This window comes from Exophiala spinifera (genome assembly GCF_000836115.1).
Source record: "Exophiala spinifera strain CBS 89968 unplaced genomic scaffold supercont1.4, whole genome shotgun sequence".
NCBI classification, from domain to species: domain Eukaryota; kingdom Fungi; phylum Ascomycota; class Eurotiomycetes; order Chaetothyriales; family Herpotrichiellaceae; genus Exophiala; species Exophiala spinifera.
In genome coordinates this window covers 2,408,870-2,420,327 of record NW_015622516.1, presented here as the reverse complement: position 1 = coordinate 2,420,327, position 11,458 = coordinate 2,408,870, and the positions used below count along the sequence as shown (strand labels likewise).

General features: G+C 51.5%; 3 protein-coding genes across 3 annotated transcripts; 2 read left to right on the top strand and 1 right to left on the bottom strand.

Moving 5' to 3' along the window:
- Window positions 1–459: 459 nt before the first annotated feature.
- PV08_06070 (uncharacterized protein) lies at window positions 460–1,758 on the top strand (the record flags this gene model as incomplete). Its single annotated transcript, XM_016380408.1, has 1 exon — window positions 460–1,758. The coding sequence occupies one exon, from the start codon at window positions 460–462 to the stop codon at window positions 1,756–1,758; it is 1,299 nt and encodes a 432-aa protein (XP_016236235.1).
- Window positions 1,759–2,781: 1,023 nt separating this feature from the next.
- Window positions 2,782–3,990, bottom strand: PV08_06069 (uncharacterized protein; the record flags this gene model as incomplete). The annotated part of the gene is made up of 2 exons (XM_016380407.1): window positions 2,782–3,836; window positions 3,948–3,990. The coding sequence occupies 2 exons, from the start codon at window positions 3,988–3,990 to the stop codon at window positions 2,782–2,784; spliced, it is 1,098 nt and encodes a 365-aa protein (XP_016236234.1).
- A 419-nt stretch (window positions 3,991–4,409) lies between these two features.
- PV08_06068 (uncharacterized protein) lies at window positions 4,410–8,369 on the top strand (the record flags this gene model as incomplete). The annotated part of the gene is made up of 3 exons (XM_016380406.1): window positions 4,410–4,929; window positions 4,996–5,821; window positions 7,895–8,369. 3 exons carry the CDS (start codon window positions 4,410–4,412, stop codon window positions 8,367–8,369), a joined length of 1,821 nt encoding a protein of 606 aa, XP_016236233.1.
- Window positions 8,370–11,458: the final 3,089 nt, after the last annotated feature.

Here is an 11,458-nt window from a genome sequence, read left to right as displayed (position 1 = left end):
CTTAAATTATGCTCCACGCATATCTACCTCATAACGCTGACCTAACAATTGGTATGTACTCGTAGCATGCATGACTTGAACGCTCTTGTTGACTGCAATATGTATGCGTCTCTCCTCCATAGAGCCTTGTCGCCAGCAGTGTCACTACAGTCTTAATCTTCAAGCTTCAAATGAATGGGGTTGCTCCTCGTTAAGCCAAAGTGATAATGAGAAGGACTGGAAGGTCATGTGATCACGATCCCTCCTTCGGCCAACCTTCCGCCTCAATCTACACACCATTGCCCGTCCTTTTTACTTGCGGTCTTACATTGATACTGTATCCTTGCCGCCAGTGTCTAATGTTTCGAAACTGTCTCGCTGTCCGGTTTGAGTCAGAGGCCTGGATAGCAGCACGCTGGACAGCTATCGATAGCATTCACGCTCTCCTGGCTGGTTTGCTCGACTTCAGTCGATTCTTTCATGCGTCCATCGCCTGAGAATATAGCCAGTCTTGTTCTGTCCAAGTTTGACACGCTTCCTCAAAAATGCAAACCCAGATCTCAACCAGATGGCAGAAGAGAATGGACACCATTGTCAGCCATTGTTCTCGCCAGATCTGGCCGTGATCCTGAGTTAACGTGCGTGTCCCTGGCCACCGGTACCAAATGTTTGCCATCATCTGCTATGGTCAAATGCCAGGGGATGGTTCTTCATGATTCTCACGCCGAAATCCTTGCATTGCGTGGCCTGAACTGTTGGTTGCTGTCTGAGGCGAAAGAAGTCTTGTCTGACCCAAGCTACCGTTCGCCTTTTCTGGAGTTCGACTTGTCGGGGCCTTCCAATGCGGCTCGAGATCAGCCCTCCTCCCCGATGCCACCATTGAAATTACAGCAAGATATATCCATCCACTTCTTCACCACCGAGGCACCGTGTGGTGATGCATCTATGGAGATTTTGATCAAGTCAATGGGGCCGGGCGAAACAGAGCCTTGGCCGGTGGAGGATACCGCTCTGAAGACCCTTCAGGGACGAGGCCACTTTTCTCTACTAGGCTATGTGAGACGAAAACCTGCACGAGCAGATGCAGATCAAAGCCACTCTAAGTCTTGCACTGATAAATTGACCGTGAAGCAATTCACCAGCGTCCTCTCGTTCCCTACAGACCTCTTCATCCAACGGACTGAAAACGCCTACATTCGGACTCTGATAGTATATCGTGATCAATATGACTCCACAGGCTATGAGCGCGCATTCGGACGAAGTGGAAGACTCTCCAACGTTTGCAGCCTAGATCACCCATTTCGTATCGATCCCCTGCCTGAAGACTTTCCTCGGTTCATGTATGATCGGGCCAACACAGACTCCGACCATGAATGCAAAGCGAAGGTGACGAACATTTCCGCGTTGTGGATAAGGTGTGCTGGCACAGCAGCAGCAACAGCAGCCGACGTTGTCGAAGTTCTCATGAACGGCGTCAAGTCGGGCTTCAAGCAGTGGGATCAGAGGCCGACGAAAGCTAGCATTGTATCTCGATACAAGCTATGGCAACTCGCGCACAGCATGCTCCCCTTCATTCGAGATGAAGAGGAACTCCATCGCCCACACCATCAAGCTTGGGCTGATGGCCTATCTCAATCATTATCAGCTGAAACCTATGCGGCAGCAAAGTCCACGATTTTGCGAGCCGATCGGATCACACTCAAGAACGGCACCACTGATGCATTAGGCAATTGGGAGAATAACGATGGCGACTACAGCTGGAACTGCACGGATGTATAGACGTCTGTCTTGAACCGTGGACCTGAACGAAAGAATGATTTCTGTTGACCGAAAGCGGAACTCCAAATGTTTGGAGAGAACAAAAAAAAATGAAAGTTGAAGTTTTCCAATTTCCACCGCCCACAGTCAAGACGCCTTCCAGACAAGCCCATCTGGTTTGATCTAACCTTGACCTGGTTCTGATGTTGTATCCCCAGATCTGTTCCATCTCTCACAATCAGGACGCCTTGCAGACACGCCTGTCTGGTTTGATCTAACCCTGACTGCGGTTCGACAATTGATGAAAATTTATTCTCGATTATCGGGTTGTCGTCGGGATTCGAACGCGGGCCCTTTTTTTTGCTTTCCCTCCTCGCCTGAGTGAATGGCCATCCACCACACCGCCCATGTGGTTTTAACTTGAGCCATCACTTTAGGGGTCTTGGTGATTGTTGGGGAAAATTTCACTTGTTAAATTGATAGCAATTGAATAACGAGTGAATGGTGTTTTGGTGGGTCCAGACATGTGCAAGGCTGAGGGTGGCACCGGCAACGATTCATTGTTCTGGTACAGAAACGAGCCGAGAATTGAGCCAGCTACGTTTACGAGCATATTGGCCTTGACCTGGGAAGTGCTGATGACGGCGAGAAGCTTGAGACGTCGTTATCGCAGCATGGCTCAAACATCCCTTCGTCAAGCCAGGACAACAAAGATCATCACAACCACAATGACGCGAGTCTTGCCGTGGCAATGGTTCAAAGCGTATGACGTGCCTGGGCGAATGGATCGGCATCGTCTCCAGTGATGCACTTCTCCTTTGTCTTATGTATAGGTAGGCATCGATCTCGATATGGGCCTTGTACCCTCATTTCAAACAATTCAAAAGCACAGGACAAGCAACGCGAACCAGTAAGTAGATTTATTAGATAGACGTGTGAGGTCAAACGAAACCGTGGATCTATATCTTCTACTCCGAGGTACTTTTCACTCAGTACCGGACGGGCCCAGCATCTATGTGCACGAGATATCCAGAACGCATATATCTACTTGGATGTAGTAGCTTTGCCAAAATTCGTGGCTTCATCTGCCCTGCCCATACAGTATTCCAGCACATGCCAAAACTTATCAGCATCGAGGGACCTGGGTATCCGCACGCCCTGGCCTGAAGGTGCTTTCGTGATGGTGGTACGGCCAACCTGTTCACCTTCCAGGATGACATCCACGTCCCATCTCTCACCACCTTTGTCGTCAAATGCTATCCTCGCGTCCTCGTCCGGGTGCTGGTCCAGCAAGACGGCCACGGCGAGAGGGTCGTGCAGGGGTGGTCCCTCGGTCAAGCCGAATACTTGAGCGTAGGTTTGAGCGAAGAACATCAGAAGCTCATTGAACATTACGCGTAACCGCGATGGGTTTCCGTGGTTGAGAAGCATTTTTTGGACCTCCGGAGTGGCATAGGCTTGGTGTGTGAGGTCCAGCGGGATCAATATGGTCTTAGGCTGCAGCACTGGGTTCTGAAGTATTGACCGAGCCGCTTCTGGGTCTACCCAGATGTTGAACTCGGCGAAAGGTGTCATGTTGCCACTCCGGTCGTGAGAGACGCCTTGTGGATCGAGATATGCTGGGCCCATGGAGACGTTTGTGAAGTTGGACCCGATGGCACCGCCCATGGCTGAGAAGCCGGCAATGTGTTCCGCGACCTCGGGAAACGTTGCAAACAGGAGAGCGGCATTGGTGAGCGGGCCGCAAGTGACCAGATACGAGGTGCCCTTGGGTTTTGCGAGAAGAGCGTCTCGCATCTCTTTGACTGCATTGCAATGCGACAGGGCCACTCGTGACGGTTGGGGCAGTAGCGACGTGCCGGCCAGGCCGCTTTCTCCATGAATGTCAGGTGCCGTATTGACTGTGCGGCAGAAGGGCCGGGAAGCGCCTGGGACGACGGGTATCTCGGGTTTGCCTATGGCCTCGAGGACGCTGAGGGCATTGTTCGTGCACTTTTGCAGTGATGCGTTGCCGTGCACTGTCGAGATGCCCAGGAGCTCGAAACATGGGTGGTATGCTGCCATCAAGATGGCACATGCATCCTGAGAATGTGAGTAGCCTAGTATGCATTCTTCGGCGAGAACAAACTCACATCATGACCTGTCGCCAGGACATGAGTACGGTAACCAAAGCGGGCGGGATTGTGTGGGTGATCGAGAATGAGGCCTACCTGGATCGCAGTCTAGCCATAATGGTATCTTGTCAAATGGCATGGTTCGCCTTGTATCCTGATGGCACTTCAGGAGTATCCCAAGACACTCAGCGTCGTTACAAGTGGCTCCTGTTGAAGCCTCTACTGGGCTTTAATTTATATTGCGCTGGTCTGGAAGAGTAAGCAAGCACATGAACGCGCCTTATCGATACGGGAGGTAATACGACACAAAGGGAAGGTCTAGCGATGGAGGTCCAACGTCTCTCCAACTCCGACTCGTCGGCATCTTTCGCTGCGCGCAGCCTCGATGAATTTCACGATAGGCCAATCACACGCTGACACACCGCTCGACTCGTCTTGTGCTTGACCAAACCGGTGAGAATCTTTCGCGGGCCCCTGCATTGCCAGCGTGGCAGAGGGAGACGTCGAGCGACAACTACAAATACCTGTCGAAATGCTCCTCCACCTCGTCGTCCTGAAATGACTGCTACCTCGCCGTCGAGGCCGCCGCTCCCGCCGAACATAACCACAAAGTCGTCCTCTACAGCCTCATTGTCGCAACTGAGCGTTGTAGCAGGCAACAAGACCCCTTCAGAGCCCCGAGCGTCCTCTCGCATCCCCCCTGCTGGCCGTCGAGATGCTCAGATCCTGGACCCTACCTCGGAGAGTGCAACATTGTCCCTGATCAGGAGAACCTTGGTGACGGATGGAAACCACGGAGCAGATCCAAGAGCATCCCCTAGGCCGATTGAAGGGATCTTACCGCCACTCACCAGCTCAAACGAGGTCGATGTCCAGCTGTATGCCATCGTCGCAATCATCATCAAGGACTTTGTCAACTCATGGTACTCGAAGATCACTCCGGATCGAACTTTCATAGATGAGGTCATCCAGATCATTGCACACTGCAGCCGAGCGCTCGAACAAAGGTTCCGGCAGATTGACGTGACGGAGCTGTTCCTGGATGAGCTGCCGGTGCTAGTTGAACGACATATACATGGTACGTGCAACATGAAGGAGAGAGTGTGATTATGAGTTTTATATGTTGACGGTTCAAAAAATCAAGCATACAGAACGGCAACAACGGCTCAGGCCGCGCTGCAGTATGGAGAACACCCTCGCCGAATCTACCACTCTCTCAATCCGCATCCAGCTCTTGACCCTTGGCTCACCGACGAGGAACAACGCCGCCGCGAGTCAGCCTACCGTCAGTTGCTGGTCCAAGGGGCCCTCGCCGTGCTTCTGCCTACGGAGGACCTGGCAAACGCTTGTCTCAGAACTCTGGTGACGGACATTATTGCGGATCTCATCCTTGGACAAGCACTGGCAGAGAAAGTCTGTCAGCCATGGTTTCTACATGGAGCTGTCTCCAAGCTTGTGGAGATCGTGACATCGGCCCCTTCAAAGGCCGCTACCAACAAGGCAATCGTTCGACAACAAGAACGCCAAAGCCGTCTTGAGAAATTTGGCCTATTGACTGACAACACAGCGGATCAAGAGGATTATTCGTCGACACGACACCAATCATCGCTTAGCGCCTGGTTTTGGACACTGCTGCAGTACACCTTTGTCGCATATCAGTCCATGCGATTCATTCTCGTCGGCATGTCACATGCGCAGACGCTGCCTCCAAGGGTCCGCTCTCGGTGCGTTGACACGCGTGGCCCATCGTCGCCGTCGAAAGGAAACTCTCTCTCATCAGCGCACGGCAAATCGGACCCCGACGTCTTGTCCACCCGCGCCATCCTTGATTACAGGATATTCTCGTGCATTTCTACCATTCTGGATTTGTCGATTCGCATGCCGTGGCTTGCGGCTTCGTTGAGCTTCTGGCAGCACATCCTGGTTGATGGTCCTGGTGGCCTCGGTTCTGCAAGCTCAACCCTGGACAAGTAAGTGATATGCCTTTTATTGTTGATATTTTGCCAGCACAATTTTGCCCGCCGTACACAACCCCCATCCCCATCTTCTCGAGAATATGACCGAAAGACGGCAGTCTTTTTATCAACGGAGTCGCATTGACCTATGGTCATCTGATGGATCTTCCACCCAATGACGCCTACAATCAGCCATGTTTCAGGCGCGTGCTACTTCGCTACTTGGGCATGTCAGGCTATCTTTGAATCAGGAGGGTGTGCATGGTGGACCTGAAATACCATGATACCGTCGTCCGCCAATGACTCTGTTACGTGTCATGACAGCGTAAGAGCTTGTATCGTCAGGCTGGCTGTTGCGACTTGTGATTGGGCCAACTACTTTCAACACCATGCCTCTTCCGACTGGGTTGTACTCACAGCCCCGAATATTGTGGTCACGCCCCCAATGCTTCTCGCCTACATGAACTTGCCGAAAGAGATGTTACTGGCTTCTGGCGTCGATTCGCCGTGGGATGTCCAATATCTGAGATCCATTATCACGGTGATCGGCTATAGGACATGGACTTCGTCAGCCGGAGAGATGAGTAAGGGTCTAAATGTGGCCAATCAGGAATTTATCTTCGAGGTCTTTTCCAAGCTTTCTCGCGCCGCTGTCAAAAGCGCTCCTACCCGGAGATAGACGGTGGCCCGGCCCTGGTCTCGTCGTCTCCATCAAGACATGGAGTCTTGAATTTATTGTGTCCAGGTATCATGGGATCAGCCTTCAGCCAATGGTCGGTGGACAATGCTGCTGTTATTCAGTGACATGGATCCTCTCCACGTCCATATCCACCAGGAAAAAGACCCAAACCGGCCAAAAAGCCTCAGCAGGAAGCGACCATCCTTCGGTGCGAGCCAATGTAAGTCACTGTCGATGGCTTTTCTTGGAAATTCGACCAAGTATATCGCACTATTGGCTGGTGGTTTCGTTTGAAGACTCAACCCTTGCTCCCTTGTTGCAGAAGTTTCCCCCGCCGTACGAACACTCATTATTGGGAGCTTCGGCACCCACCGATAACGGAAAGGAAAGTCGTGAGACCTCCAGATAATGACCACGAAGACATTATCTTTACGTCACAATTATGAGGTGGTCAAAGACGACATTGTTATCCCTTACCTGACCTGCAATGTTATCTTTTGGGTCACTTGACGCGCCATCATGTCTCAGGAAGTCGCCGATGGGTCTTTGTACTACCCCAACATACTCTGTCGGCTTTGTTCAGACGCCAATCCCGACGGCCTAACAAGACCTGCCTACTTCAGTTTGGGCATCAGCTCCTGCATGCTGCTGCAACCATCTTTAACTCCAACCCTCTGTTCTCGCGAGTGGCGCTTCGAGAGATGAATTTACTCGCTGATTCTCCTCAAAGTGGACATTTCACACCACATCCCTGATTTTCTGTGGAAATTTTGGCTTTTCTTAGGTTCTCATAAACCTTGATCCTGGAACGATGATTATCTGAATTCTTCAATTCTGCTGGGAAAGGGTGCATTTGCGAACCGAGCAAGGGTGAGACGTGGGACCCTGGGCTCCGGACTGCAACTCGACACCTTAGGGCCGTCTCGGAGGGCTTTTCCTGCTGTGGCCTTCTCCATTTGACATCTGCACGAAGAATCACTCCATCACCAGTCGAATGAACACATGCTCGTGGAAGTGCGGCATGCTGTCTCCTTGCGCTCCTTTGAGTTCCAAACCACCTCCTGAACCCCATTGCCTCGTTAGGCCTTTCAAATCCTTGACTTTGGTCACGTGCGATCTTCTTGCTCCTGGCTCGTGGCCATTCATGAGCAGCAAGGCTCGCGAGCGAGATCAGGACAATGAGGATGAGGTTTTGCGGTGCAATTTGTTGTGTGTTGACTCGAAGGCGACGCAGAACTAAGTTTGGTCGTCTCGCATTACAGCCGACCAGGGCAGCGATTTTGATACTCTGCACGTTGGAGTGTTTCCGAGAACCTTTGAAACCTCAACCGCGATCAACATAACCCGTTCATTCAGCTCTTGTCAACTGGTTTCGAAGTAATCTGGCTAACATATGACATTACTCATAGGTTTCTGTACCATATCTTAACCAGGCGTGTTTTCTCGCCATCCCTTCTTCCACCTTTACTGCTCCAAGTGCGGGCAACTCTTTTCCCGAACAACTCGATGGGACCGCCAGCTCCTCCGCCGCCATCGATCGAAGAGGCAGCATCCATTCGGTCAAAGGCTGCCAGAGACATTCTTTCCCTTTTCCCCAAACCTGTGGCCAGCAAGCTCTTTGCTGTCACTGTCGAAGACGAAAAGGAGACCCAAGATGTAATGAGTACAGAGATCGAGGACAGTATCTTGTGCTGGACGAATGACTTAGACCTGAACAAGTACCTGGTTTACTCAATCTTGGAGCATATTCTACTCAGACTGGTGCCGGAAATGGAAGGGAAGACTCCTAGTGAGATATTAGCCGATAGAGGCATTGCACTTGACGACGCGAAAGAAGGTGAGGATATGGTGCTTGTTGATATTGGGCATAATGGAAAAATGTAACTTTATATGGGATTTCTTTACGGCTATTCAATCAATCATAAAGGTTGATCCTTGAGGGTGTTTCATCGTGTTGTACTGGTTTATTTCAATCGATTACGATGGGAACACTAGTCACCGTTATCGGTTTGGTATTTACCAGTTCTCTCTGTTCGTCATCTCAAGATATCGACCGTGGTGAGGCAGGCAGGCGGGCACTCGATTCTCCTGCACTCAGGGAATGTGAAGGAGGCATTTATGATTGGTGTCTACAACCCTATACTTCTTCCGTGGAGGTGGCATCGTGGGGGATAGATCTAAGTTCTAACTCTAGCCCATTGCTTTCGGTTTCGGTGAGGATCGAATCCAGATCCTGAGCAGGGTATCATGTCTTCAGAGACGTCTGCTTCGCTCGACACTGTACGTGTATATTGTGCATGTATAGCTTGACTCGACCTCTACGATCGAGGTACCTCCTGGATATCTGTGGCCTTGAAATCGCATGCAAAAGGGCGACAGACATGTCTGAGACTGTACCGGCGGGGATGCAGTATCCACCGGTTTAGTTGGTTAGTTGGACGCGGATGAGCTCCATAAATACATACAGTTCAACCTCCAAAAGTCAAAAAAGACCTTTCTAGACTGACTGACGGACTGACTGACTGCACGCACACCTCGGTCGCACTTGGGACACACACGGACACAAAGCTGAAGATGTGGTACACTTTGGGCAGCATATAACCCCAAGCTTTGACGAAGGGAAGAAGGATCATTTACGGAGTATTTGGTACATGCCAATAATAACATATTATACTTTTCGGCAATGCCGCACGCATTCATTATCAGTCAACGCAGACGCGCACGGCTCAAGTCTGACCTCAGACGACTTTCCCTCCTCCCCCCCGGGGCCCACGGGCGTCGGAGGGGAGGGAGGGGGAAGGAAAAACCAAAACGAAAAAAATTTCCTTGATCCGCCCAACGGGGAATCAAATCGACGTTACACACACACACACACAAGACACGAGTCCCGTCGGCTGGAACGAGGGCAACAGTCGCCTGACGAAACTCTCAGCGAGACTCCGTTTCGAAAGCCACACTGTGCCCGCTGCCCACGGCAGCTCGGCAGCACGGCAGCACGGCTCATGGGCGCCCCTGATCCAGGCTCTTCTCGGTGGGAATTGGATGTCTTCAGATATCCATCGGACCATCCTTGCCCGTAACACGAGAGGACGCCCAAGGGGGAGAAACGAGTAAATGTCTGTTCGTGATCTTCTTTTTCATGGTCGTCGATGACTCGGCTCCGAGAAAAACAACGATAACGTGGCGGCGTCGTGTGTCTCACGTGTAACGTCGCGTAGGCACCGATCGAGAGTTTCAGGGGGCAGCAGAAGAAGAAGAAAAAGAAAGCTAATTAAAGAACGCTACTCTTGAGCCTGCTTGGGAACAGGCAGGGGTGTAAGAGCCCTCGTGGTGTCTGGTGTGCGTGTGGCTTCCAGAACACATCATCCTTTGTGAGACCAGAGAAAGGTAAACAGAACGGGTGGATAGATAGTTGGATAGTCACTAACTTACTGACTGAGTGACTGCCTCACTCACTCACTAGGAACAAGTAGAGTGATCGTTGATTCGGAAGGATAGACAGACCCCAGCGGGTGCTTTATAGAAGGCCATCGACAGATACCTTAGTGACCGAGTTCTCTGTGCAATGGGCCTGACAAGATACCATTTCAATGGTCGACCATCCACCGTAAACTCTCTCTCTCTCCCTCTCCCTCTAGAGCCTCGTTCCCGCGGTGTACCGCCCTGAGGAGAGGCTTTGATTAGACGCTACCTGAAATTAGCGAGAAGCTTTTCGATGATCGTCAGTGAGGACTAGGACTCTTTCCTGGAACACATGTCTGAGTCTCTGTGGAACCGTTATCGGCTGCGATGGAGGTACTCCCGCCGTGGGATATGCACCGATGGAAAAAACAAAAGGCTTTCCACACCAAATTGTACGCCGAGACCTTCCAGTGTATGAAGTGGATGGGGTCCGTCCGCGTATGAAAGGGGTTTACGGAGGTCTGGACTCAGTGTCGATGACAGCAAGACCAACGACTCCAAGTTTCTTCCTGCATATCTTGACACCCTAGTCGGCTCTTGAGAGTAATCCATACGGGGAAAGCCAATGTTGTCTGCTAGTGATGCAGCAGGAGCGGCTGCATTGATCCCCAGAGAAATGTTACGATTTTCTTCCCGCAGCTTGAGAAAGGTTGGTTTCGCTTCTGTGTTGAGGAACCCCCAGTTCAGTGAGATGATAACAGATAGTCGACGCATTCGTTTACTCAGAATCAGGATTGTGTGACAGGCGCCCGCGAAACGCACTTGCATAGCGCATAGACCGGATACTCGTGCCGTCTCGCCTCGTAGAGACCCTGGAGAAGGCGTACAGACGCTCATCGACTTCTCTCCACTAGGCAGGTATGTCCATATCTTTCAGTTTCCCGGCTTCTTGACCCTTGATGCCCCGTAGAGAGGCCGATACCTGACCCCAGGACAGACATGTGAATGTAGACTCCCATGATCGTATCAGTTGTTGTTCTCCGTACTCAACCCAGGGTTGACTTCAGGAAAGGATTTGTCAGGTTGAATTTTCTGTATTGCCGATCTGGATTCGCGGCCTTCACGGGCACTTGGGATGGTGCAGCGCACTCCCTGCCCTAGGCGAATGTGTCATGCGGCCCAAAAAGAAAGATCGTCATTCACGGCGACTCCGGACGAGACTCGAACCTGGAATCTTTGTGAGTATTGCACAGCGGTCATGGGGGAGACTCATGAGAGTCCTCCACTCCTCGCCGGGAATGTCCTGGACATCAGCGCAGCACTCTAACGCTTGTCTCCCGCCCATCCCCTGCTCTTCTAAATCCTCTAGAGGGTCAGCGGAAGTCAGCTGCCGGTGTCCCATCGAGTATGGTAAAGGTCCACAAACGGTGAATGGCTTGGAAATGGCTTGGAAAGACCGTCCGAGTGGTAGATCTGCTGGGGCCTGGCCAAGGGTGCAATCATGCACAGGAGTCATGAGAAGCAGGGACTAGAAACGAGGTCTTTCACTTGCTGAAAGACAATGAGAGGCT